Source organism: Musa acuminata, chromosome BXJ2-11, assembly GCF_036884655.1.
Source record: "Musa acuminata AAA Group cultivar baxijiao chromosome BXJ2-11, Cavendish_Baxijiao_AAA, whole genome shotgun sequence".
NCBI classification, from domain to species: domain Eukaryota; kingdom Viridiplantae; phylum Streptophyta; class Magnoliopsida; order Zingiberales; family Musaceae; genus Musa; species Musa acuminata.
Window position 1 is genome coordinate 5,568,131 of NC_088348.1, and position 27,973 is coordinate 5,596,103.

General features: G+C 39.6%; 3 protein-coding genes and 1 long non-coding RNA gene across 13 annotated transcripts; 2 read left to right on the top strand and 2 right to left on the bottom strand.

Annotated features, from left to right (window-relative positions):
- The first annotated feature begins 161 nt into the window (after positions 1–161).
- LOC103970584 (transcriptional corepressor LEUNIG_HOMOLOG) lies at positions 162–13,791 on the top strand. Of its 7 annotated transcripts, none has more exons than XM_009384406.3 (18): positions 162–416; positions 581–699; positions 807–904; positions 2,069–2,178; positions 2,265–2,560; positions 2,646–2,721; positions 2,838–2,949; positions 3,548–3,597; positions 3,690–3,995; positions 9,238–9,309; positions 9,457–9,684; positions 9,788–9,929; positions 10,000–10,109; positions 10,915–11,064; positions 12,357–12,512; positions 12,596–12,712; positions 12,834–13,031; positions 13,357–13,791. In XM_009384406.3, exons 2-18 carry the CDS (start codon positions 668–670, stop codon positions 13,498–13,500), a joined length of 2,397 nt encoding a protein of 798 aa, XP_009382681.2. In that variant the 5' UTR covers positions 162–416; positions 581–667; the 3' UTR covers positions 13,501–13,791. The 7 variants fall into 7 exon arrangements, with proteins under 7 accessions (XP_009382681.2, XP_009382685.2, XP_064990278.1 ...); XM_009384410.3 differs by having other exon boundaries at positions 9,247–9,309; XM_009384407.3 differs by having other exon boundaries at positions 169–416; positions 573–699.
- A 1,444-nt stretch (positions 13,792–15,235) lies between these two features.
- Positions 15,236–19,893, bottom strand: LOC135627840 (uncharacterized). 4 transcript variants are annotated; one of them, XM_065134210.1, is made up of 4 exons: positions 19,756–19,893; positions 19,551–19,674; positions 17,815–19,408; positions 15,236–15,799 (listed from the first exon to the last, which is right to left on the bottom strand). In XM_065134210.1, the coding sequence occupies exons 3-4, from the start codon at positions 19,354–19,356 to the stop codon at positions 15,416–15,418; spliced, it is 1,926 nt and encodes a 641-aa protein (XP_064990282.1). In that variant the 5' UTR covers positions 19,357–19,408; positions 19,551–19,674; positions 19,756–19,893; the 3' UTR covers positions 15,236–15,415. The 4 variants fall into 4 exon arrangements, with proteins under 4 accessions (XP_064990282.1, XP_064990283.1, XP_064990280.1 ...); XM_065134211.1 differs by having other exon boundaries at positions 19,551–19,632; positions 19,752–19,889; XM_065134208.1 differs by having other exon boundaries at positions 19,752–19,889.
- Positions 19,894–21,759: 1,866 nt separating this feature from the next.
- Positions 21,760–22,572, bottom strand: LOC135627433 (uncharacterized). The gene is made up of 2 exons (XM_065133535.1): positions 22,437–22,572; positions 21,760–22,389 (listed from the first exon to the last, which is right to left on the bottom strand). The coding sequence occupies exons 1-2, from the start codon at positions 22,570–22,572 to the stop codon at positions 21,881–21,883; spliced, it is 645 nt and encodes a 214-aa protein (XP_064989607.1). The 3' UTR covers positions 21,760–21,880.
- LOC135627434 (uncharacterized) lies at positions 22,537–27,735 on the top strand. Its single transcript, XR_010492603.1, has 2 exons — positions 22,537–22,675; positions 27,301–27,735. It is a non-coding gene; the product is annotated as an uncharacterized LOC135627434 (long non-coding RNA).
- Positions 27,736–27,973: the final 238 nt, after the last annotated feature.

A 27,973-nucleotide genomic window follows, 5' to 3' on the forward strand; every position in this document is an offset into this window, starting at 1 on the left:
GGTGTCAGCTTACGCCTTCATGACGCGTCTCGGCTATCCGACCATAAACAGCAAACTAAAAGCTAGTCAATCTCAATCGAACACGTTTGCAATAACGGCCAAGTTTCATGCGTTTATTGGAAAGCGCCACTGCGTATGAAGGAGAGCCGGTAGGTTCGGATAACCGAGCCACGATCCGAAGCTTCTCGAACCTTGGTTTGTGAGAACGAAGCGGGAGCTCGAGCCTCCTTCGATCTCTCACTCTTGCCGAGGCAGGTTGAGAGGGCGTCTCTCCCGTCTAACGATTGTGGTGTCCTGCCCCCGATCTCGAGCGCCCATCTCGCACCGATCGACTCTGGTCGCCTCGAGCTCGGATCTCGGAGAAGAACCACCCGGAACTGCGGTGGGTCGCAGTAGGTGTTGAGCTGAGTTATGTGGTAAGAGGTCGTGTTCGGATTTGCGATTTTTGGCTTTCCGTTTTTGCATTAAGTAGATTGTGGCTTGTAGATTTTGGAATTGGTTTTGTGACTGATGATTAGAGGCCGAGATCGATAATGCGTGCGGTGATATAATTGTTACTCTTTTCCTCTTAGCGTGTTAGGGTTTTGTTTTGTCGATTGTTTTGGTTGATGGATCATGCTGTAAGACGAGTGGAGTAGCGCTTTTCTGGTGGTGAGTCGAGCGGAATATGGCGCAGAGTAATTGGGAAGCTGATAAGATGTTCGTACATTGCGATTAAGATACTTATATTTTGTACTTCTACTGGAGTAGTATTCTCTTCTTACTTGGCTTTTTGTTTTTTCTTTTTTTTATTTCTCGTACTGTAGGCTTGATGTCTATATTTATGATTATTTGATGAAGAGAAATCTGCAAACCACTGCAAAAGCTTTCATGGCTGAAGGGAAGGTTGCAGCTGATCCAGTAGGTAATGGAATTCCCTTTTTGGTTCCTTTCTAGATGTTCTATGTGATATAAGGTTCTTGGTATGTTTGCTGATAATATTCTGGCATATTCAATTTGGGATATCATTCATAGAGTACAACAAATTATCTGACCGGGGACAGAGCAGCCAAAATTCTTTTACCAAATGCTTCTTTTTAACTAGGAGAACTAAAGAATCTTAGTCACCTGACATAGCTTGTGATTATTAGTTGTTGCCCATCAGTTCTGACAGTCAAATTTGTTGAGCCGGTCTAAGAATTGGCCTAGGTCACATTTTTTCCGGATCAGGTGGACCTACAAGTCCCTGATCATGTAGCGACATTGCCAAGATGTGAGAGAACCAAAATTTATCCTGCTGAGTTCCACCCTGATGCTCAAGTCATATTATTATTGAAGACCAACAAAAGATGATGGTCTTACTGAATTAATTACTGCACAACTTATTCCTACTTTTATATGAATTTTTTCTGCCTAAATGATGATAGGTCAAGTGTGCCGCCTATTTAGTTAAGTGATGATAGGTCTAGTATGCCACGAGTCCAAATGAAGGTTACCACCATGTCTAGTTGTGGTTATAGTGGATGTGTTGGCAAGAAAATGGGATTGGATTTCCTTGTGACCATGTCTCAATGTGGTCATTGTGGATGTGTTGGCAAGAAGACATTACTGGATTTCATTGACCATGTCTCAATGTGGTCATAGTGGATGAGTGGCAAGAAGACGGGATTGCATTTCATTGTGCATCCCTGACACTTCCTATTTTTTCTAAAGCTCTACAACATAAGTAATCTACTAGCATTTGATGTGGATATTATCTCCCTTCTTTTACCTTATACCTGTATTATCGTCTCTTTACATTAATACTGTTTTCGGAAAGGGTAGCTAGAATGCAAATGAATGATATTTATCCTTGGATCTGATTTTCAGAATAGATTCATCATTCCAATTTCTTCTGCTTTTTTCACATTTCCAGATGACATAGTTTCTGCTGTATAAATTTCTGCCTAATTAGATCTTTTGAGGAGTCATTTTGTTTTTAATTTGATGGAATAGCTTCAACTCATAAATATTAGCTATAATTCTGGAAATTATTATATGTCAAAGAAAACTTATTAAGAAAATCATGACTTTTGGCTTCATTTCACAGCAATTGATGCTCCTGGAGGATTTCTGTTTGAATGGTGGTCAGTCTTTTGGGATATCTTCATTGCAAGGACAAATGACAAGCATTCTGAAGTTGCAGCAGCATATATAGAGGTAAAATCGTCACAATCCTTGTCCTCATTTTTTTCCCTTTATCACTTTTCTGAGTAGTCATTCCTGAACATTTTTTTGTCTGATAGGCTCAACAAATCAAAGCAAGGGAACATCAGCAACAGTTACAGATGCAACAGTTACAATTGATGCAACAGCGACATGCTCAGTTGCAGAGAAATAATCCTACTCATCCTTCGCTTATGAGTCCTGTAAATGCTGTAAATTCTGATGGCATTTTAGGACCTTCAACTGCTAGTGTCTTGGCTGCCAAGATGTATGAAGAACGTATGAAGCACCCACACTCAATGGATACTGAGACATCCTCGCAGCTTCTCGATCCTAATAGGATGGCCCTTCCTAAGTCCGCAACCACTCACGCTGGGTAAAATCTGTTTATTTCTCTTTGATATTGAGACCTGCCACTACACCTATTAAAGTTCATTCAATTGTTTCATCCATTGTTGCAGGCAGTTAATCCAAGGTAATCCAGGGAGTATCTCTGCAACATTGCAGCAAATTCAAGCTCGAAATCAACAGACAGCTGTAACTTAGTGCACTTTTTTTTATGTTTTGTATCTTCAATGTTTTATATTTAGATATCTTGCTTTATCATAGACTTGATCGATCTGTTTTATTCTCATGTATTATATTTATGATAGGACATTAAGATGGAGGGTAATTTGAATATGCCTCAAAGAACTTTGCCCATGGATCCATCCTCGATATATGGACAGGGCCTTATACAGTCAAAGTCTGCATTAAATGTTGCAGGTAAGTGAATGTTTACCATGACTTTTTGTAACTAGTATTTCTGTAACCATCTGGATATTTACTTGAGAGGAAAAGAATGGTCAAATCTCCATTAAATTTCACAAATTACTGTTAGATTTTGTAATTTTGTTATATAATTGTTTACTTAGATACTGTATTCTGTCCTAGTTTAACAATATTGGAAGTAATGACATATCAGGATCATTATGGATTAGTATCCTATACTTGTATTTATGCTTCACATAGGACTGGACGAGTCTTTGTGCTGCAACAATGAGCTCTCACTGAGGTTTTTTTTTTGTGTGTGTGTGTGTGTGTGTGTGTGTGTTTCATAGAAACAGCTTTACCTTGTTATTTGAAAGTCAAGGGAAGTGATCATTCTAAGTTTTTGATTTTATCTTTTGAGATAATTTCCTATCTGTTTCTGTCTTCTGATGATCACATTCTTTTCATGATTCTTGACTTTATATGAAGAATTATGTATTTCAAGGGTCTGGTGCCTTTGGAAGTGCAAGGCTGTCAAGACATACCTTTTGGTGAATTTGATTTTTTATGACTTATACGAGATTAGGTGCTAAATGACTTTTTGCCTATACAGGACTGAACCAAGGTGTCAGTGGTTTTCCATTGAAGGGTTGGCCTCTAACAGTGAGTAGTTTTTCAGAGCGTTAAGATTTCTGTAATTTCATCTTGTTGTACTTATCTATGTTGACTTGTTTCTATTACATATTCATGCACAGGGTATCGACCAGCTTCGGCCCAATTTAGGTCCTCAAGTGCAGAAGCCTGTTATATCTGCACCAGCTCAGTTTCAGCTTCTGTCACCACAGCAACAGCAACAGTTCCTAGCACAAGCACAAGTACAGGGCAATCTTGGTAGTTCTTCTAGCTCTGGAGATATGGATCCTCAACGATTTAGGACATTGCCTAGGGGTAGTTTAAGTGGTAAAGAGGGCCAACCCACTGGAACTGATGGGTCAATAGGTTCTTTGATTCAGTCAACCTCACCAAAGATCAGACAGGATCAAGCTGAATACATAATGAAGGTTAGTTTTTCCAACTTGTAATCACACTGAGATTATTTCAAGCTTCTCATTGCATACTATTTAATACTACTTGGAACAAGAATATTCAGTTACATATATTTGGCTACTTGTCTGTCAATGAACATGGATAATATATTTGTTCTTTTAATTGAGCAGGAGGGAGAGTTTTGTATGTTTTATGTGCATCCTTTGGTTCTTGCCATTGTTTTAGTTATCATGACACGATATTCGGTATTAGCAGACAGGATTTTTGGACATAGTAATGCAGCTCACTGAAGCATATGCATATCTTACATTATAGTTTGTAATGCGTAAAATTTAAAATACAACCAAGAATTCCAATCTCAGAAGTACAATAAATTAAATGTTCTTTTCTTTTTCTTTTTCTTTTTCTTTTACATTTTGTCAAAGGACAGATGGGTCAAGGATTAAAACCTCTGTTCAAGATCAATAACAAACATTGGTTGGGCCAGTACTTTACCACAAGTATGAGCTTGTGTCAACCTGTACCTATTTGGCCCTTTTAACCTCTAGTAAATCTTGTCTTCTTTTTTTTTATCCGAATGTTAAACCAAAATGCATTTAGGATCTACTAAAGTCCGTATGTTAAAAATACATACATAAAAAAATTCTAAAAATGCATGAAGTTAGAACATTATACATGTATGACTAATAAATCATAAACATATTATTGAAAAACTTATAGATACATGAATTTTAGAGCTATATGAGCCATGCGCTATTAATGACTACTGCCACCAAAAGCAATGGCATGTTGGATCAGAGGTGTCTAGGTCCACAAGGTGAATCAGTTGGTGATAAGTATTATAATTATAAACAACTCCCATGATATTACTTTGAAACATTCAATCTAGCAATAGTTATGATATCTTGTTCGTTATGTCTAATTTATATCAGTGTTGCAAGGTAAGTAGGGCTATGCAACAATTGATGTAGAACTAGTGTTGAGTGGTGAGACCATGGGGGCTATGAGCCATTTGAAGCAAAGTCACAAATTAGGACCAATTATAGATAACATATCATAGCCCTGAATTATGTTCTGGTTGTATGGTTATTACTATGAAAATTCCTATTTAACTCGATTACAACTAAGCTCTTTTCATCTTCTCAAAGGCTTAAGTTGCTTCTCCTTGCCTTGGTGTTTTTCATCCATGACCTATTTTTCATTTGTGTCGTTATCATCATTTGGGTGGCATGACTACATGAGGGAAGTATTGCTCTTCACAAGGTTCATCGTTCTACGGTATATCGCCTTGTACAGGTGGTACATACTAGTTCGACAGAGGATCAGTATGTGGACTACCCTGTACTGGGTGGTATATACTTAAAAGCTCTATATCACTCGATACAGGCCTGTATCGCTTGGTAACAATCAAAATTCGACGGTTACTGACCTGTATCGTTCGGTAATGGTCGGCTCTTTCGTTCCTCTCTTTCATCCTTTTTCACTCTCTCAAACTCTTATACTCTCCCAATCTCTTTCTCACTCGTTTTTTTTCAAAATTCTCATATTTGCACTCTCTTAAAATTTCACAAAGCTGCGATTTATGGATTAAATCAAGTTTTGGAGGCTAATTATGGAGGATTAACACCTAAGTTAGAGAAAGAACTTTCTAATCAAAGGTATATAGAATCGTAGACAACTTCTCAATCGCATTCAACAACCCACTTGGTCCGAAGATATGGCAATGACGTGGACAGTAATGCCTCAATCGACAATGGTGTCGACACTGGGAAGTCAATGGTCTCTTCTACACAGTTTGAAAGTGGTGCATAGATCGAGAAGCAATATTTTATGCATACCATCCAAACTCAGATCATGGAGCTCGACGTGATAGTTGGCCATTCATCTTTAAGCAGCAGTAATAGTTGGTCATTCTTCTTCGAGTAGTAGTACGGTGATCGATCTTATCATACAGAGCAACAAATAAGTGGTGAAAATAGAAGTTTTGACATTCTTCATGCTCCGCACCAATAAATGCAACAATTGTACTTACCATTGGAGTCGCCTCGAACACGTGTGATTCACAACGATCAAACTATGACCATAACCACATTGATGCACCGATGGCATACAGTGTATTGATATCAAGGTTCGCCGAATCGTACCGTACTGGCGTTTCGACGCTGGCTCGGTACGGTACGGTACGGCGTATCGAGCGGTATACCGAGGTGTACCGCTCGGTACACCTGATTTCACCGATTTATCCCTCCGAAAATACCTGAAAATTAAAAAAAAAGTTAGGATAGAGTTTTCAAGTTACAAATAAATATAGTAATAGTATAAGTTTAGCAAAATCAATGTAAATTTGGTAAAAATAACATCACATATCTTTTTCGGGCTTTGAGGTAGTCTTGTTCGAGGTTCGTATTTCAGCTCGTTATAGATTGAAATATCTATAGAAAAATCAGTTGAATTGTTAGACTATTTTGTTACAATATAAACTCTAAAATTCAAATGAATTAAATAATCATATATCTAGATATACCTGATTGTTAATTCTACCACCAAAACGAACGACGGGCCTCCACGGGTGGTGGATCGGGGTCCTCGATCCGATACATATCAATATGATACGTTTGTTGGACCCAATCATGAAATTGATCCCATGACATAGTGTATTGATACACCGTATGTCATTGATGCATCAATGTGGTACTGATCGTAGATTGATCGTCATAAATCATATTTGTCTGAGGCAGCTCTTGAGGCATATATTGGTGTTGTTCTGTATCATGCTGTTGCTCAGAGAAGGATGACCAACTATCACCATACTGTTGTTGCCCATATGATTCTTCATAATACGATGGCTGTGAATACGATGAGTCTCTTTCTGTGTCTATATCATGTATGCTCTGTCGCATTTGTTCATATTCATCCACTGCCTTCCCCTTCCCCTTCTCCTTTCCCTTCCGCGCATAAACTTAACCAGTACCTTGTCGAGTTCCATGATCTGAATCTTGAGTGGCATGTGTAAAATATTGCTCCTCAGTCCATTCACCACCCTCAAGTTGTGCAGACGAGACCAACAACTGCCCGGTATCACCGCCATCATCTGTTGAGGCACTGCTGTCCGTGTTGCTGTCATGTCTCTGGACCGAACGAGAAAGAGAATGTGATTGTGAAGGTGTCTCGTCGCCCGACTCGATTCTTTCCAACGATGCAACTGATGCTATTGCCTTCCCCTTTGCCTTTGCACGTTGGGCGGACGAGTGTGACCGTTGGGTATCGGTAGTTCCTCGAGCAGTTTGACTCATACCTCTTGATTAGAAAGTTCTTCATCTTAATCTTCCCAAATTTACCTCGATTGAATTTACAAATCGTTATTTTATAGAGTTTATGAGAGAAAAGAAATGTTTGAGAGAGAGTTTAAGAGTGTATAATGAAATAGGGGAGAGAAGATTAGTTTAAATAGGAGGAGAAATGGCTCCAACGGTCAAATTGACCGTTGGAGCACTGTAGCACTGTTACAGTGTGGTAACAGTCGATTTCGACCGTTACCGCCCGATACAGGCTTTTTTTGGTGTACCGCCCGGTAGAGGGCGGTCCGCGTACCGGTCGCCTCTCGGACCGGTCGCCTCTCGGACCGGTCGCCTCTCGGGCGGTACACATCGGTATGGCGAACCTTGATTGATATACTATGTCGTGGGATCAATTTCAGGATTGGGACTATGTATCGATATACTGTATACAGTGTAGCAATATATTGATCACACGTGTATCGATATATTATGTCGTGGGTTCAATTTCAAGATTGGGACAGTGTATCGATATACTATATACAGTGTACCAATATATTGATCACATGTGTGATCCCACAACCAATTATAGTATATCTGTATACTATGTCGGTATGGAGCGGTATGTGCCATACTGCTGGCCAGCCGGTACATCGGTTCGGACTGGTAAGGCGAACCTTGGTTCTCCAGGCCATTCTCTTTTGTGTCTATCGATTAGGAAAACAGGACCGTAACCTTGCCACCATTGTCAATGGACATGACAGTATCTGTCTCATGTCATCTTTTTGGACCTCATGCAGATTGGAATCAAATGATGATCTTATCTTTATAAAGGAAACCAGAGGCCAGTTTCATAAGGAGTGGCTTCATGGACTTGCGGTGCTCACCTTAGGTGCTATTTATTGAAGTCATTGAGCCACAACTGAAGCAAGGCACAAGATTAAAGCATTGATGGCATCACTCCTTAGGTGCATCTTCAACAACACTGAATGCAACCGGTACTTGAAATAGGACTCAAATTAAGAACATGGATCGTAAACTGAAATAAGACACCAAGGGCTGTCTGCATTAACAACTGAAAATAAAGATGAAAATTATCCTGTTGAAGATAAATGACTCCTGTTGTTCTCAACCTAAACTCATTTAAGATCCATCTTAAACCAAACTGTTTTATCCTTTCCTATCAATAATGAATTCCTAGATATTTCTGTTTTTTGCCCCAGATTCCGTTTGCTCTCAGCAGTCCTTTTAAGCCCTATATTGGAGTGTCAACATGTATCAACTTTTGTTAATGCAGACATGAAATGTACATTATAGATTTGCCTTAAAGACCAAATCTGGTGATATTTATAAGTTCTAATCAAACCAAACATTTCTTTGGCAGTCCTGTTCTCAAATTCAAACATAATTCATAAAACATCTGGTATATCTATTATGCAAGAGGTACAATCTAATAAAGTGTTTCATATAAGACCATGTTTACTTGAATAAGGTGGTTGATCAATCTGAACCATGTTTCAAAGTTTTTCTGTGTCATTGCATTCCATTCTTCCTTGTTTCTACAAAACGGAGTCTTGAAACTTCAAATATAGTATTATAAGAAAATATATCATATATAACCCGCCCCTGTTGGCATCTTTCCATCCTACAAGGACACCTCCTGGATTGTCCTATGATTGACACTAGAAGAAAATCCGACTAACTGAAAATCACAATGTTATCTGTGGAGGGTGTTCTTTTTTTTTTCTCTTCTTTTCTTTTCCGTTTGAGAAACCTAGTGGTTTTACTACGGTTATTCTGACATAAAAGATATGTTCATGTGTCGTGTTATTATTGCATCAGATATATTATTTTTCACCATTTCTTTGGAAACTGTTGCTTTTAATGGTTTCTTTCTCGTAGCTCATGTTGATAACTGCAGATAGATGTCTTCCCCTTTCTGCGTTGTTGCTTGTCTGGTACTTTATGAATTTAGATAAAGATTGTGCAGATGCAGCAGTCCTCATCTCAGAAGCCACAGGAACATCTCCAGCAGCAACAACAGTTAGAGCAAGTAATAAAGAACCACTTTTGCAACTCCCTTATTTTATGTTTTCAACTATCTCATCATCAAATGACCTCAACCAATCTGTTTGTGTTCTTTCTGTTTTTTGGAGTGATGAAAATATATTTTCTGACAATTCTTAACTGTGATATCCAGAACAATAGGAAAAGGAAACAACCTTCTTCATCTGGGGCTGCCAACAGTACTGGCACTGGAAACACTCTGGGTCATTCTCCCAACTCTCCTTCGTCAACACCATTTACCCATACAATTGGTGATAGGGTGGGGATGGCTGGAAACTTGCACCATGTTAGCAGTATGCCAAAAAGTTCAATGATGTATGGTGCTGATGGACCAGGGCTTGCTTCGTCTTCAAATCAGATGGTATCAATTTCAATTTTCTTTCTCTTTTTCTTTCTTTTTGATCTTAAAGTTACAAGAGGAATCTATTGCAATTAACCCCATGTTGGTTTAAAATTTTGTATAGGATGATCTGGAGAACTTTGGGGATGTTGCTTCTTTGGAAGATAATGTAGAGTCATTTTTATCGCATGTGGATGGAGATGCAAGGGACATATTTGCTGCATTAAAAAAAGGCCCTTCTGATCAAAATCAAGGGTCTTCAAAAGGTATACATGACAGTGCTGTTTGTATTATACTACAAAAATGATCCTGAATAGGCTTAAACTTTCTGTCCAGGTTTTACATTCACTGAAGTCAATTGTATTCGCACAAGTAACAGTAAGGTTGTCTGCTGTCATTTTTCTTCTGATGGGAAATTCTTGGCCAGTGCTGGACATGAGATGAAGGTATTAAGCATTGGTATTGGAACTAGTTGAACTCATGCAGCATTTATTTGAGAATTCTGGATGCCAAATTGGTGCAATGATATATTATTATTCTCAAAAGATTAACTGCTAAAAGAGGGATTCCGTAGTATCAAGTTTTAGAGATTCATTAAGCTACAACTGAAACATAGTTTGTTATTGCCACTGGTCTTTTTTATTGTGCATTAGTTGTAAAAAGGAACCAAGATATTATGGGTGTATCTTGAGGTACATCTTTTTTGCTCTTATATTGAAGCACGAGTGGTCATTAAGAGCTAAGACATAAGTATTTTCCTTAGAGCCTTCCACTGGCTTTTTATTAATGGTAAATAATTTCATTCTCTAGTTTGTAGAACATGTTTGACCAGTTAGATGTTAAAATTCCTGTACCTGCTGATTGTCATTCTGTTTTTGTGCTTGCAAGTATGGTTCTATGTTTTGCTTGGACCAGTACATGCCAGTCCAGTCTGGCCTGTTGGGTTGGCATCATGGACTAGTCACGTGCCTCCCAACACTGCATAGTCTCCTCTTAGAAAAAGTTTCATGGCACATGCTGGCGTATCATCTGTTAGTACACTAGCATGTACATGTATTAGACCCATTCCGGTCCAACCTGGGACCAACACGGGTTCAGTACTCATAACATCAAACCATGCTTGCAAGTATTTCTGCCATTTGAATTTATGGTTACTAACTTGCCTTAAGGTTTCTTTATGTAATTTATGTTGATTGCAGTATTGAACTAGTGAAATTTGTCTTATTTAACAATTTATTTGTCATCTTGTAGGCTGTTCTATGGAACATGGATACTTATAAAACAGAGAGTACTCCGGAAGAGCATAGTCTTATCATTACCGATGTTCGTTTTATGCCAAACTCAACTCGACTGGCAACTTCATCTTTTGATCGGCATGTGAAACTCTGGGATGCAACACAAGTAAGGATCTATTCTTTCTGGACTTTAAGCCTTGGCTTGTATCTTTGTTTCATGTGTCCTATGTTTCATCTTGGGTTTTTATTATATTTAGCTACAACTTTCATCTATGATTTTGTAGCATATACAGAAACCTAGCTGTTCTTTTGTGATATCATCCTTGAAACGGGTTTTGCTTCAGGTGCTTTTTGGACTTAAAACCTAAGCCATGTCTTGTCACTTTTCCCTTTTATTTAGGCTCTTCAAGTTTAATGTTGCAGCTTGGGCTTTTGTAATGAACTTTATTTTGACTGTATTTTTCTTGACTATTATTTTGGACGACAGTATGGCCAACCCTAATATGTGACAATGGCTTCAATTATGATGCAGCTTTGAGGTCTATAGCCTAAAAACTTTTCTCTGATAATTAAGAAGTGGGTAACAGTTAATGCTATATTAACCAAGTTCTGATGTACTTATAGTTGGTATCTTGGCAGTCAAGATAATGTATGCTGCATATGTTGTACGTGGAAGCATATGGCACTGTCTGTGGGGGTCAATTGAATATCCAAATTCATATTTGATTCAACATGCATAAAGAAATATATACAATCAATCTTTATGTTTCCACTAAACAATAAAAATCTATACAATGGCATTTATGCTCTTTTAAGAACTTACAATAGTGATAAATCATAGGAACTGTGTATTTCGAAGTGATTAATGTTGTGTTATCATGTACCATTTGTAATGTCATCCAGATAGTAGTAATTGTCATGACAGCACTAAAGAAGAAATCCCTGGATTTTATTTTCTCAACTTATTTTTTCTAATGTTGTCTTGTATTTTTGATTTGTCCAAACTAGCTCCTAAGTTTGTCTAAACTGTACCAGTTTGTTCTGCACACTTGATGGTCCTTTGCTTTTTTCTCTTTTTACTTGCTTTTTCTAAGCATAATTCTCTGTGACAAATCTTCTTTAGAAAGTTTCATTGGTTTGAGCTACCCAATGCATATCTTATTCCTTGTACAAAATCTGCTTCAAGCCAGATTGATTATAAGCTACCTTAACATTATACCTAAATGTTCCGTCTTACCACATTTTTCATTTGATCCTCATATATGTCTGCTTTGTTTGTTGTGAGAGATCTCATTGTTTTGATGTTAGCATACTGATAGAAATTAGAATTAGAGTTCCATTCATGTGATCCTGCCCAATGGAAAACAGAAATAAGACAAAATTGGAGCACCTTTTCTTTTCATTCAACAATCTTATACGAAGTAGCTGATTTTTGCGACCATCTTCATCTCTTTGTAGCCAAATTATTGTTTGCACACTTTTTCGGGGCACAATTCGCAAGTGACATCCCTGGATTTTCATCCAAAGAAGACAGATCTAATGTGCTCTTGTGATGGTAATGGTGAAATTCGATTGTGGAATGTCAGTCAGTACACACTCTCACGTGTTTTGAAGGTTAATATTTATAATTCTTTTCCTGTGTTGTGCTTTATATAAATGTCTATTTTTATAGTGGATGGTACTTGTGTACACTTCAGGGTGGTACAGTACAAGTTAGGTTCCAGCCTAATGTTGGACAACTTCTGGCAGCAGCTGCGGAAAATGTGGTGTCAATTTTTGATGTGGAAACAGATAGAAAGAAACACACATGGCAGGTGTTCTTCTACCAGAGATTAGTAGCTTTTAGCATTGTTATTACTTTTATTGAAATGCCAAACTCAAGAATGTTGATCTTTGTTGTTGTTTCTGATAACCATCATCTCTGTTTATTTGCAGCTTCACAAAAAGGATGTGCAATCTGTTTGCTGGGACAACACTGGAGAACTCCTGGCATCTGTTAGTCAGGATTGTGTAAAGGTGTGGTCGTTAGCAAAAGGCGAGTGCATTCATGAGCTAAGTTCCAACGGGAACAAGTTCCATTCTTGCATTTTTCATCCAAGCTATGCGAATCTCTTGGTTATCGGCGGGTATCAGGTAGTGGTCTAGTTCTCCAACCATTCTTGACAATTCATTTGTGTTCATGCATTATAGAAGCAAGTGATCTGTTATACAATCGTATCTGACACAGCTTTCTCATCGATCATTGTAGCACTTTGCAGAACTCAAGTCAAAATCTCCTCAATTCTACTACTGATTGTTATTAAATTGCTTAGTATCTGTTGGTTTACAGCCTCCTGTTCTCCTCGTTGACTAGGATCGATCACCATTTACCTGATAACTCATATAGGATTTGAGAGTCGATTTATATCTTGTTTGTGGTGTCCTCTTCTTCATTCACTGACATGCGAACTAACTGCAGACTTTGGTGCTGTGGAACATGGGAGAGAACCAAACCATGTCAGTCCAAGCGCACGACGGTTTGATTGCAGCACTGGCAGAGTCACCAGCCGCAGGAATGGTAGCGTCTGCGAGCCACGACAAGTCTGTCAAGTTGTGGAAGTAGGTAATAAAGCATTAGATCGTTACGCCGTCGATTGCAGAAGAAGCAGAAAGGGAACAAATAACGCACGTTACATTTTATTTGGTTGGTTGGTTTGGTTTGGTTTCAGGGGAATAAAATTAGCTTCAGGTGTTTGTGATGGTGTGCTGTAGTAAATGTATGTGACTGGAAGCATTGATATGTCTTGCTTCCAATTTAAGGGTTCTGTCAGACTCTTTGGACGCATGGGAATCGGAGAACAGTTGTTTCATAACCATCTTCTTCTTCTTATTATTATTATTATTATTATTGGTATCTCTTGTTCCATAATCTATAGCAATAAACGACATTAGTTCATCCATTGTAAGAAACTAATATTATTTTGATGAGTCTATTAATGTAAGAAGATGAGTCTTTTATTACTTTGATGTTAGAAGATGAGTGCGTTCCTCCGCCCTATAAATACCTCCTCCTCTTAATCATCACCTCCGCACCACCACAAACAAGAAAGCAACAGAATGGCGAGCATCGTCCTCACCGGCGCCATCGCCAGGTTCGTCCCTCTCGGATCGGCCATCGCCGGGGGGAAGTCCGAGGAGCTTGCGGTTTCTGGTCACTGCTGCCGCGGGGCCTTCTCAGGTGCGAGAAATGTAGTATCCCTTTTGTCTCGTTCGTGTTTATGACTGCGGGGACGGGCTGAAATGTCGAGTTGATGTGTGTGTGTGGCAAAGGGGAATATGGGAGAGGACGCGCCACCGATGTCAACGAAGGAGGATGAGGTGACCTCGGCCAGGCGAACATGGCGACGGAGAGCCGAGGCATCGCCAGTGATGCAGCCAGTCAGGTACCTTCGTAAATACAATACACATCTTCTCAGTTTGGTGTCTCGACTTATATGATTCTTGGATCAATAATAGAGTTGTATAAGTCAGGTGGCAGACATCGGGGGACAAAGCATCCCGTGTGGCCGGAGATGCATGGGGCTCCGCCAAAGGAACCACCGAGGAGGCGGCGGACTGACTTCGTCTCTAGCAAGGCTCGACAGAGGAAGGAGAGCATCAAAGACAACGTGAATGATTTTAAATAACAAAGCAGGATAACGAAATTGAAAGAGAGGACAGTGAAAATACTGATCGTAAACAAGTAACGATGATGAACAGAATTAAATATTTCATCTTTGAAAACATAGATATCTAAATATAATTTTCTCAGAGGTAAAAATTAAAATTATGCCAATTGATCTGAAAACTATCGATAACAAAATAACAGTCTATGTAATATAAGCAATAATATATTTTTGAGACTGCAATATTGTGACTGAGAGTGTTGTAAGTTCTAACCTAGTTGACCATAAATGGTCAGACCCAGCAAAGCAAACCATTTTCATTAAAAGAAATTGCAGCATAACAATCAAATTAACATCCACTACAAACAAAGAAAGACAGAATAAACTTCAAATCTGCGCATTGATGGTAACAACAGCGTCGAATTCATGAAAGACAGAAACTACACTGCAGAATGGGCAGGTAAAACATAGTTTAATGAAATGCATCAGACGATCAACATAAATTACTTGACATCATTTAAGTACAACAAAGTTGGAAAACAAGAAAGGAGTGGATCACACTAGAAACTTTGTTCTTTGATTGAACACTACATTTTTCTTCTTCTTTTTTGGATTTTTTTAATGATATAGATGCATCCATAACATAATGCAGGTAACACCCTCAAATGGGGGGGGGGGGGGGGGGGGGAGGGGTGAGCTGGTTGCTACTGACCATTTCATCAAGCAAAAAAAAGAACAAATAGAACTACTTAAGCGTGGTACTGAGGATATCACACACTTCTCACCGAAATGGAATGAATATGAATCTCTAGATACACATATCGATACCTGTGTTAATTTACCTAACATTCCGGATATACAGCACTTGGTTTGCTATTCGAAACCATCCAATAGTTGCTGATCTTCTGAACCTCTGGTGGATTGCTTTCTGTTGGTACCTCGCTTGCTCTTGCCCTTCTTGGCCTTCATCCGGCGCTTCTTTTCAGTGGCATCAATCCAAGTATAATCCGAGGGTATATGAAAAGGATCGATCTCATCTTTGCAGCTTCGTCCTTCACTGCTATCACTAGACTGCCCGCCTCGGCTTCGTTTCACCCATGAATACCATGAACCTGATCCCTCTGTTTCTTTGGCTTTGCTTTCCTGGAAATGAGTTGGGCTGGAAAGTGGAGTCGAAAATTCATCAGATTGCTGGAGCTCTTCAAACTTTGTAAAGGTGATGAGAACCCGAATGGTAGGAACGATGGGAATGGCTAACTGAAATTGTTATAAAAAATATTAAGTCGATGATTGAGAAAGTCAAAACATCATAGATGCAGTATTGAATTGTGAAATTTTGCCCATGAAAATTTGCCATTTTAATCTTTAAATACATCATAGATGCAGCAATGGACTGAAAATTAATGGCTACTTCGATATCCAATTGACTGTTTCCATTCCGTGACCACAAGACAAAGATTTGACAAAATACATGTTATGTCATATTCCATGATCCACAGAGGTGCACCTTGCATCAGAAACAGAAAGGACATAATAAGAGAAATATTATTAGGATAAGCTTTATAAACAATGTCATTGCATGTTAAACTTTCATTAGAGATTCATCCACTAAAGTATTTCACCATTGCAGATCTATAACGAAAAACCTTGGTGACAATTCTTATGATTGACCACTCCATGAGCCCTTCAACAGCACTCACTGCTCCAAAAGGAAAGACCTTTAAACTTAATAAACTGCTATAGAAACAAAAGCAACAACCACAACAATTCGTGGTGGTGTGAGGAGATAATCTGTTCTTACTATAAACATATCACATCATCTGGCGAAGGGACAAAGACCCAAAAGATTGCACATGACTGAGATCAGCTGAGCACACAAGGGATAAGACAACAAAAAAATGAGACAAGAAATCACAAGACTAGATTAAAGGCAAATCATATATGTGGAAATTCATGACAGATCATACTGGGAATTTGGTCTACCACGATTAATGCTTTGAAATTCTTTTGGATTAACTAACTATTTATGTGAACATAAACTGAATTTCAAAGGCTGCAGAAGATATATTATAAAAGATTTATTTGATTTAAGTTCAATCCATAATGTCCAGATCATTGCAAAAAAATTCATCAAATACACCTTAAGGGTAAAAATGGCTAGTAGAAACCCATCAGAAAAGTTTATGATGACACATGATCAAACAAAAAAAGTATATTCTCAACAAAATTGCACATTTGCTTCTCAAATTTTCCAACCTGGAGAAATTATATAGAAGTGTCAAGACAGAAATGATACTTAGCTGGTTCCAACAGTGAAATTAAGGAAAGAAAGATTTACACTTAAAAAGAACTATTGTGAATTTGCACCTAATCCAACCGAACCAAATCTCAAAAACGTTGTCATTTACGAGGAACATATCTGAAGAAAACAAAAAGAAAAGAGACTTTATTACCACCAGAGAAATTCTCAAGCTGGAGAAGTGGAAGAAAACAAAAATTTGCTGAGGGAACCCATTCCTCCTTAGAATAAATATTTTCCTTTTACCAAATAATACGTCACAATTTCACCAATAAAATGAAAGAAACTATACATTTAGACATGGAGATTGGAGAAGCATTTGAGACAAAACAGTGATTGATAGGGTTGCAGGACATGCTCATAACACTGAAACAATAACAAAGCAGTTATAAGACTCGTCAAGTAGGGCCTTTGACCAAACTTAGACTGCTACGCTTCCTAATGAAACTGGGATTCTGTAGAAGTCAGAAGAATCCACCCCAATTAACAAGAATAACACAAAGCTGCAGCAGAATTTGAGATGATCTTTTCACTGAGAACCATTAAAATTGCACAACCAAGATTAAAGCTGAATTCCTCAATAAGGATAACTTAAAACCTTTCGTTAATGGCCAGGTAATGAGAAGTTCAGGATGTCTGACATGGAAAATAAGTACAATATGTCTGAACCATACTTCAGTAGATAATGTGCAGCTAAAAGAAGCATTATCAGCATTACCTGTAAATAGATCTATGAATAAAAAAAAACAAAAACACAAATGCATAAACTATGGCAGCATAACTAGCAAAGCAGGTTTTCCAGTAGAATTAGCAAATACAACTTTTAACAGACAAAAGAGTGAAACCACTAGAGAAGGAAGGCTTACTCTTCGATTTCAAGCAAGTAGAAAGAGTAGTGGTCATACTGACAAAAAAAAGAATTAGAAAAATTATAAAGAAAAAATTAGAATAGCGTATACATTTGTCGGTTTACCTTGACAGGAAATGTGCCTTGTGGGAGCTTTGTGGTCAAGAGTTCCCTCAGCCTCCTCACAGCTTTGACCTTGTTTGCTAAGATATCGAGTAAAGGAAGAAGCTCATCTGTTTTCAAAGGGAAGTCTGGAGTCAACCACAAAACTGGTCTCACACCCTTCTTGAACTCACTTTCATGTTTATTAGACTCATTTCCGGTCTTCTTCTTACTGCCTTTTTCTTTCCCCTTCTTAATATCTCCCATCTCCTTTGCTGATTCAGATTTATGATGACCATTCTCTGGGCACAACTTCACGTGTTTATTCTTTACATCATCTGCATCCTCACCTCCAGTGTTCTTGGAAGTCCTTTTATTGCTCCAGCCAAACCAGCTTGTCCTCTCTTTGGTTACACCATTGGATTCAGAGTTCTCAACACCTTCCAATGCCCCACTATTCCCCTCAGATTCATCTAAGCCCTGTGAATTATCCATCCTAAGCGCTGAATCTAACTGCATCCTCTCCTCGGGTGTCAATACATCATCAAGCTCCCCATCAAGATCCCCACCATTGGCTATCCTTTCATCATTGTCAACGGTGAATAACTCCTCATCAGTCATAGCACCAGGAACCCTTCTTGATTTCACACTCACCATTACATTTAGCATATCATAGACTTTAGTTTTCCAATTCCCAACCATTTCAGCCCTCTCCTGACGTCGCCAATTCAAGTGAGGAACAAGTTCAGCTTGCGTAACGTCAATACCTGGCCTGTACATATTAGTCTGAGACATCAAAGCAACCTCGTGAGCCACCTCTGCTTCTGTGGGCTTGGCTCCAGCTCCTTCGAGTGCATTTGTGATCTCCTTCTCCTTGTGAGCAAGCACAATTAGAGACCCAGGAGGCAGTGGTGGATGCACATCCTCAGCCGGAGCACCCTGACCAAGAAACAGGAATGTCTGGTCAGAACGCTGGATTCTGAAGCCATCAAATCCGGCCAGCGTCATGTCAGCTCTAAGGTTTGGACCCCGCTTCCATATTCGATAAGTATCAGATGGTGCAATCCTGCTGATGAATGGGATCACTGAGCTTTCGAAGTGGAAGGTGATCTCCATGTAGAAATCCAGGATCCTCTCAATGGAAGAAACAATGCGAGGGAGGCGGCGGCACCACTTGGCCCAAGCGAGGGGCTGGTAGTGGCGGGCGATGATCATAGCGATTGCATCCTCACGGGTGCAAACAGCCTCCTGCAGCGCCGACCATCCATGCTCATTCTGAAGGGACCAATCGGCGCCAGCCGACATGAGGATCTCCGCAGAGATGGGGTCGCGCATCCGGACAGCAAGGTGGAGGGGGGTTTCCCGGTGCGGAACGTCACGCCGATCGATGACGGCGGAGACGGCATCAGCCGTGAGCTCGCCGGCGAGGGACTCCTCCTCAGTGGTGACCTCCCCAGCCTTGGGGAGGCGCGGGAGCGCCGCGACCATCCGCCGGAGGCCTGCATGATCTCTTCGTGCTACGGCGAGGTGGGCTGGACTGTGGGCGTACTTGGAGAGATCCTCCATCCTAAAATTCCGCAATTACTCCCTCTCTCCCTTAGAACCATAAGCTGCTCATCTAGCGGAACAAACGCATAAACCACAAACCATACAAAAGGCTCAGCAAAAAAGAGAAACAAAATCATGTCCCTACATGGAGAAAGCAACCATGGAAACCCTAGAAAAGCTCAAAAGCGAGCACAGGTCGAAACATGCTTTACCTCTTCCATTCGCCGGAAACCACCGTTCGGTCCCAAAGAGAAGAGTGTATCGCCGACAAATATTGCAACTGGGAGAGGAGATCTACGAGCCGAGACCAATCACACGAGTAAAGCTCAGATCCATCTGTGAGATAGAATCAAAGATAGGAAACTCCACGAACAAAACAATCCAAGGATCTACGGATCGAAGCAACCACCTACTTGCCTTACGGAGAGGGAGAGGTGGGATCTGGGCCGACGAATCAGAGATCTCCGGCGACAGAGGAAATGAGGGGAGTCGATCCCTCTCTCTCTCTCTCTCTCCCCGATCTGTTTATTGGGATCGATTTGATTTGGAATTGAAACCTCTGGAGGAAAACTACGGAAAGAGGTTGGGATTTGGAATGAATCACGAGACTACCATCGTGCTGTCGTGGACCCCACATTTGTTATCCTCTTCCTCCCGAGTGTTTTGGGCCCCACCCGAAAGTTCAAATCCCCATTTTCTCTACCATTTTTATATAAGATTTTTCTCTTTATATATATATATATATATATATATATATATATATATATATATATATATATAGAGAGAGAGAGAGAGAGAGAGAGAGATGGGTGGACCGAATCATTCCGTTACTATGTAGAGGACGATGTGATCTATAGTAGACATGACATTTGGGATATGGAATCCCCAGCTATCTAGAGATATATGAATCACTTCACCTGTCACCGTTAATTAATTTATCTTTATCAAATCTAAGAAGACAACATAAAGATGTTTTTTCTTTCCTAACATAACTTTTCATATTTGTTTATTTTTAAAAATAATTTTATTTAAGGGTGATGTTTATAGATAAAATTGATGACTATGCATCTCATACCATAAGAGACATTCTTTTATAGTAAATTATATTTTCTTATAAAATAATAATAATTTATGAATTCTAACTATTTAAGATTGATTGCATAAATCTTTTATCGTAATTGAAATATGTAAAATTTTATATATTTAATTAAGTTTAAAGTAATTATATATTTATTTATAATTTCTATTAAAAAATTTTAAGATTTTCTTCATTATTAATAGTAATTATTTTCTGACCATATTTCATACCATTTTAAACAATTCTCACTTATCTTATTCAAAATGATATCTAATTCTTTACGAATATAAATATTTTTTTCATCTTTTATGATAACTTTATATATCCTTCTCAATATTATTATAACATAGATTATATATATATATATATATATATATATATATATATATATACATATATTATTTCTTAACTATTATCATAATTATCTTATAAATAATTACATAAGGCACTTTGAAATGCCCTATCTAAAGTATTGTCGGCATCAAAATTTTGCCATGATGATCGTTTGCTGATACTTGGATACTAGTTCTTATTGCTTCTATTGAACATTTTTTATCATCATCACATCACCACCGACGAATACCCTTCCCATGTGCCGAGTCGGAATCCATACAATGACGTTCCTTGATACCTCCCTCGAGAATCGACTAGCACGCCAAACCTACGTACAATGGTTGCTTGGCATCGTCCCCCACACATCCCGAGACAACGACTGCATAAAGATACCAATGCGCCCCTCGAGGATCGGTTGACACACCAAGCCTGCGTATGGTCGACCCTTGTGCAGTAGTATAAAAACTCTTAGTCAGCATCTGGCAAAGGGGAGGTAAAAACAAATACCCCCCTACCAAGCACTGACTAGATCATCAGAGGGGCCAACATCGGTAACCAACCAACAAGGGTCTTATGTGCAGGAAAGCGGAGTTCACCAGGCTACCATCGTCATCCCGATCGAGAGATGCCAGCGCACGGCTTCCGGCGCCCCACTCCGACCCAAGAGCGTGACCAACTTCAGCAACCAGCTTATCGATCGAAGACTCTCGATATTGGCTCATGAACTAGACCGTGCTGATTCATCAGTCACAAACACATTTGTTCACCAAGACTAACTCGTTGAGAGAATTGCCCGCATTAACATGAAAGTTAGAATATGAGTTTGATGTCACCGAAAAGATACCACTAACCGGACAAACTCACCATCATAATAGCAGCACTCTCCTCATCGACCGTCGATACCCCAAATTCCTTGAAAAGAAACTCTCACGAACTTGACGTGTCGAGGAAGTAGTATGGGATCCACACACACACACATGATTCTGTGCATTGCATTTGTTGACGTGAGATAGTGCAGATTTGGTTGTCTCTTATGCCAAAGTGCATGCATAATGCGATGTTGTCAGCGTTAAAAATACTACATTGCATGTGACCGATTAGATCTGGACCCAACCGGTCGATTCTGGTCCATCATCCTCTCACCGCACTTTCCATCATCCTCTCACCGCCACCACCACTACTCTCTTTCTCCTCCTCGGTACAGGAAGCACACCAGTAGCAAGCAGCGGAGAGGTAGAAGGCGTGGAGTCCACCAGACCAGAAATAGCTCCCCTTGTTCATGACTGTATCGAGGTGAGCCGGTGACCGCCGGCCCCGGAGAGGCACGTTGATGAGGATGCGAACGTGGCTGTAGTACCGAACGGCTTCGATGTTTAGAAGCAAGGCGAACACAAAGCAGACTAAGATGGAGAACAGCTCGACGGAGAGACCCAGCTTGCTTCGGTGGCCCAGCACCAAGTCCTGTCCGCTGTGCTTGCTTGAGCTTCCATTCCCGCCGCTGTTGGTCATTAGGTAGACGATCACCGAGCAGAGCATGATCGCTGTGGTGGCTAACAGCGTCGACGCCATTATGTTGTTCCTTAGGGTTTGGATAGCCAGGACTCCGTTCTTAGTCGAGTTCTGTATCATGATGCCAAGATCTGCATGAACAGGTATGCATTTGAGAGAGAGAAAGAGAGAGACATGCCTCGGTTGATGGCGTTGATGCCGATGACAGTCTCGGTCGGGTGTTTAGCGATGTGGCGGAGAAGCCATAGATGGTAAGCCAACATGATGGTGAGGCCGGCCGGCACCAGAACGCAGTCCAGATCTTGTTGGTTCATGGCGAGGAGAAGATGATAGAGGAGGAAGAAGCCTTTTGTTCCGAACACTGTCTTGGAAGGTCGTATTTGGCCGTCACCGCCACTCCGTTAAATAACCACGTAGGTAAGCATTGAGATCCAATACGAGTAAATGAATTTACGCCACGGATTCATGCATGGAATTTGTAGGTCTTACAGGTCGTCGGTCAAAGATTCTGTAATCGTTGACTTTTGAGCCCATAAGCATACTGCACACGTACCTCATGAAACCACGTGGCGTATATTTGTATACACACTTGATTGGACCGGGTCCCATCTGTGAGGGTTATGCCGTCTCGGGTAGCGTCCGAGGTGGGTATGTCTTTTGGGGCAATGTAGAGGAAACGGAAGTCCTCAATAAATAGCTGTAACGGCGTAAGAACAAAGAAAGCATCCGGGCGTAAGAGACGGCCACTTTACACGTTTGCCGAGCACGCGCTGAGGTATATATATATATATATATATATATACACACACCTGTATATTAAAGACGCTTACGTCTTCTACACAACACCATACAGCTCTACCTGTATTGTGATTGGAGAAATTTGTGGCTCCCACAAACCATTTAGAAATCTTCGGTCACTCTTAGTGATCGTTTTGTGTTCGTGTGTTTTCTTTTCGTCGTGTTGTCTTCGGCTGTCTCTTTCGATCGCCGTCGCTCTCTCGGCTCTCTGATCCTTCTCCTTTTGCTATCGCGTCCTCCGTACAAGAATCATATCTTATTCCGGAGTCCGGCAAATTGGAGGTAGGAAGAGAGGGATCTCGATTAACGAGGGGGGTGGTAGGGTGGTGATGATGATGGGATTTCACCTGATCCGACGCCTAGTTGGTAGCCTCGTCGGCCGTCATGGACTGGGAGTTCGCCTAGGAGAGATGTTTGTGAGCAGGCCGGCAGTGCACCCCGTGGAGGCGCCGCCTCTCACGGATGCAGCCGAGAACCCGCCGAGGGTGAGGATGAAGGAGATCCAGGGCATGCCGGGGACGTCCGGCGGCCTCGCGCTGCGCCTTTCTCAGTTTGTGTTCGCCGCCGCCGCCCTCGGCGTCATGGTCTCCGCCAGCGATTTTGCCTCCGTCACTGCCTTCTGGTAACTTAGCCCTTCATCGATTCCCTTCTTTCTTCCTTTTTCTTCCCTGAAGCATTTCTAAGAGAACCAGCCTCTCTACTAGTTAGTTGAAGAGATCACTTACTGTGCTCTCTACATTCTTGACTTGACAGACTATTTTATTAAGACATTAATATCATTGAGAACCATAAATAGATGTGCTTAGGATTAAAATGATCAACAAGACATTGTAATCAGGGTGGAAGAATTTTTATTCATGTTATAAACAAATCTTTCTTTTGGTTTCATGCTTAGGATGTCTAAAGAGAGTCCAAATGTTATTGATACTCCATTGGTTATCTTCTTTTGGTGTTGGAGTTCCAAAGTCTGTTGCATGTGGATGCAATTACTGTTAGAACTTTACCAACTGGGTTACAATAGTTATACACCATGTTTTGATCATTGTGATTTGGTTTCCTTTGCTCTTAGTACAGTTTGCTGTATGATAAAAAATAAAATTTTGGATAAAATTTTGCTAACACAACTCAGATTCTTAAAACAAATATACCATTACAGGAATTATCCATTGACCTTTCAGCGTTTGAATTATAAGAGACCTTGGCCTCTTCTTCTGAATGTTTCAGTTTGTCTTCCTTAATGTTTCTTTTTGATTGATGATGCATGTATCCTTGTTAATTGATTTCTTTCAGCCAGTATACCAAGTCAATGGTTTATGAGGCTCCTGATTGATACACTGTAGACTTGTTAATATAATTACTTTAGAGTAAGTTCCATTAGGCTCATAAAGAGCTTATCACTCCAACTTTAAGTCAATTACAAAGAAAACGATGTAGAATGTCCGCTCCTGTCACTACAGAGAGAAGCGGCAATAGCAACAAGGATAGTCATGGATTCAAATATCATATACGTTGTACCAGTCTGGCCATGTACAAAAGCACATTGTATTATGTTATCATTATCAAAAGTAATATTCTATTACTTTCTCAGTGATGTTCTGGTGTGCGCCGTACCAACGTATCATACTTGTCCATGAGGTGACCATTACAGGATTGGTACCAGGATTTACTTCTTTGAAGACTAATGATTGCTTTTGACTATGCTTGTGTGGGCATTGGCAGCAACTGCCAGGAAAAGAGCAAATGCTGTTGTTACGCGGAGTTTGCCTTTCGTCATCATAATCTGTGTTATCTTCAAGTATCTATTTTTTCAGGGTCCCTCCATCTTCTTTGGGTTAGGGTATGGGTTACTGGATATTTGTTTCTGGATACAAGTTCCATTCTACTTATTTTAATGGTTCACAATCCTTGGTGGTTAGTGCCAAAGTGCATAAAATGGGGCTTCACTAGTCTTGCCTCTCTTGGATGCATGCAATTCTTGCATTGAACTTTCCTGAACTGTTGATGGGCTAAGAGAGTCAGAATGCACCTTTGACTAAATTCCAGCATGAGTCAGACTCTCAAGCCGTTATTGCCATATTATTATTTTCAGGCACTTTATTGATGGCTACTCACAAACAGCTACACAAGTCAATTTCTTTTTGGTTCTGTTTGTCTTGCCCTTTGCTCAAACAATTGAAACTTGTTGGGAGGAAGGATTTAATGCTCACTCAAACTTAGCGACCATAATCTGAAACTATACAATATCTTAATTTATGTTCCTCCCATAAAGGTTTATGATCCACCATGTGCGAATCCATATTGTACCAAGGAGGCCCTTTTCATGCATGTATGAATATAGTTGTTGCATGAATCAAATAGGTACATGTATTCGAGTGTCTGTTTTGATGAGGAGACTTAATCGGTTTATCGGCCAGAATTTGGGCAACACTTTTAGTCTGTTAGCACGTAACAACGTGCACTTATGTAATATACACACTTACATCATCCCTTTTTCAGTACTATGGGTTTATATATGGTGCAGTGATGATGTCATGTTTTTGCCTGGTTGGAGGTTTTGTCTTCTGAAATTTATCTTGCTAAATTGTTCACAAGGCCAAAGTAATTCAGAATAATAATGATTATAATCCTAAAGTAAATTTTGGCAAAAAGTTAATGTTCTTGTGGTCCAATATATCTCTTTACCAGTACCTCAAATGTCTCAAGTTGCACTAGAACCTTTGAGGAATTAGAATTTGAGTATGTCTCATCACACTGCCGCTGAGTTCTTAAGATTCTAGAATTTCTTTCGTTACTACTATCAGATTAGGAAAAGAAATTCTTAAGTAGAAGGTGGAGATACCGTCATCGTTGCTCTGCTGATTATGGTTTTGTCCATGGTTCTTTCTGCCATGGATATAGATTTTAATTCTTTTGTCAATTTTATCCATTCGTTCTTAAGCCCAAAAACTTCTCATATGGCATCGAGGAAAATATATTGTCCTCTTATGACGCCAAGTAACCTTTAATTAAGGAATCACAGTAATACTTTCTGGTCATTCTTTCTTTTCAAACATTCATGTTTATATAAATATAGCCTGACTAATATATCATTACCATGTTTGGAGAAGAAACTGAGTCTGGGAGACTGGGACAGAGGTCGAGGTCGACAATAAGGAGTGTTAGGATCGGCATTTTCAAGTGACCAAGTTAGTCTTAGTATTGCTGAATTATGGTGAACAGCAGCTGTTGGTTTTCAAGTTACATTTTCTTAGTTTCAATAACTTGTACATTGCTCTGCCTTTTATTGTCTCTTTTAAAGCCATCAAATTTGCTCTTATCATCGATAATATGAAAATTAAGAATATTCTCTTTGAAATGCCCTATGTAAAGTATTTATCATGATACACATTACCTTCATCCATGTAGATAAGCTTGAGGAAGGGTCTTCAGAACAGTCTGTTTCGACTTGATAACATGATATTTCATTTGTCTTCTCTGGCATGTCCTTGACTTTTCAAAATAGATGTACTGCTGCCATGCTGCACTGATATCTGTTTGGATGTATAGATGGATAGTGCTGGTTGTCTCTGTCTTTTTTGTTTTTGCCTAGTTTGCAAATTTACTTGTGTTCTGAAAAATTCACGAACTGAGTGATGAAGCCCTTGTGAATAGGCAGCTAAGGAGCTATAAATATAAGCCATTAGTTATATCTAAAGAAATCATGATGCTCTTGTAATCTAATTAAAACTCGCTTTAAATTTCTTAATTAAGATACTTCTTGAAGATTGTTAGTGTGGGCATATATGGTGAATGCTCTCTTGTCTGCAACATCGTTTCTGGATATATATGCACTTCTAGTAAAACGCTGCTTGCGGAATCCCCGAGCACTGCGTTTGTTTACTCTTGGAGATGGGGTAAGGAAGTTGGTCGACTGCATGATGGATGTTAGCTTCGTGGTTTTGTTCTAAACAAAATCAAGAGGTTTTTCACATGCAGATAAACACCAGGATGCATGTTGTCATATAAATTCAATCTGTGGACTTCACAAAAGTAAATTTATCCTTTAAGAGTCTCCCATCTGGCAATTTAGTATGCATCAATTAACTTTGTCGGTGAGCTCAAACCAACCGTGCCCCTATCAAATGTCTCTATAACTGTGAAGTCAGACTAGTTAGAAATCTCCTTTCCCGACATAAGATTTGCACAATTTTTTTCATGTAAATATCTATGCAGTGGAAAGTGCATTAATTTGATTTCTCATGCAGATCACGGCCACACTGACATTTGCAGCTGCTTGTGCATCTTCCGGCATTACAGTATTGATCGGCAATGATCTCAACATATGCTCACAGAACCACTGCACGAGCTTCGAGACTGCAACGGCGATGGCTTTCATCAGTTGGTTTGCAGTCTGCCCATCATTTCTCATGAACTTCTGGTCACTGGCGTGTAGGTGAAAAGCAAGAATGGCTGCTCCTAATTGCCAATTTTTGGTGTGCCCTTGAAGATTTCTTTTTCTCCCCCATTTATCAACAGTCAAATTGCCATTACTGTCAATCTGTATAGTATGAATTCCTGGGTGTGATTGTGCAAGATATCAGATGAAATGTACAACTTTGGAAGCCTCCATTCTCTACATTTGTTGCTCACTGGACATTGACCTCATTGTTTCAGTCATTCAACCTTTGTTCTTTAAATGATTTCCTGGTCTTCTATTGCTTGTTTTACGCACAATGAATCATATTTAAGTACTCCATTTCACAAGTCACTTGGTTTGTATGAAAGGCGAGAATAATGGAGTGAGAGAGATTTGCTCTCTGATGGGTTGCAGTTCTGGTAATCTGTGAAATATTGATTGAATTGCTCTCAACTTATGTTATGAATATGTTCATGTATATTGATCCGAAAAGGATCAAATCTATTTGTAATTCATACATT

What these genes read in the sequence shown, in the direction of transcription:
- LOC103970584 (XM_009384406.3), top strand. Translation starts at nt 668, where the DNA reads ATGGCGCAGAGTAATTGGGAAGCTGATAAGAT. An exon ending in AAATCAAGGGTCTTCAAAAG is followed by an intron (nt 9,930 to 9,999) that starts GTATACATGACA and finishes CTTTCTGTCCAG; the next exon opens with GTTTTACATTCACTGAAGTC. An exon ending in AACTCTGGGATGCAACACAA is followed by an intron (nt 11,065 to 12,356) that starts GTAAGGATCTAT and finishes ATCTCTTTGTAG; the next exon opens with CCAAATTATTGTTTGCACAC.
- LOC135627840 (XM_065134210.1), bottom strand. Translation starts at nt 19,356, where the DNA reads ATGGAGGATCTCTCCAAGTACGCCCACAGTCCAGCCCACCTCGCCGTA. An exon ending in AAGGCACATTTCCTGTCAAG is followed by an intron (nt 15,800 to 17,814) that starts GTAAACCGACAA and finishes TAACAATTTCAG; the next exon opens with TTAGCCATTCCCATCGTTCC.
- LOC135627433 (XM_065133535.1), bottom strand. Translation starts at nt 22,572, where the DNA reads ATGAACCAACAAGATCTGGACTGCGTTCTGGTGCCGGCCGGCCTCACC. An exon ending in CATCAACGCCATCAACCGAG is followed by an intron (nt 22,390 to 22,436) that starts GCATGTCTCTCT and finishes CTGTTCATGCAG; the next exon opens with ATCTTGGCATCATGATACAG.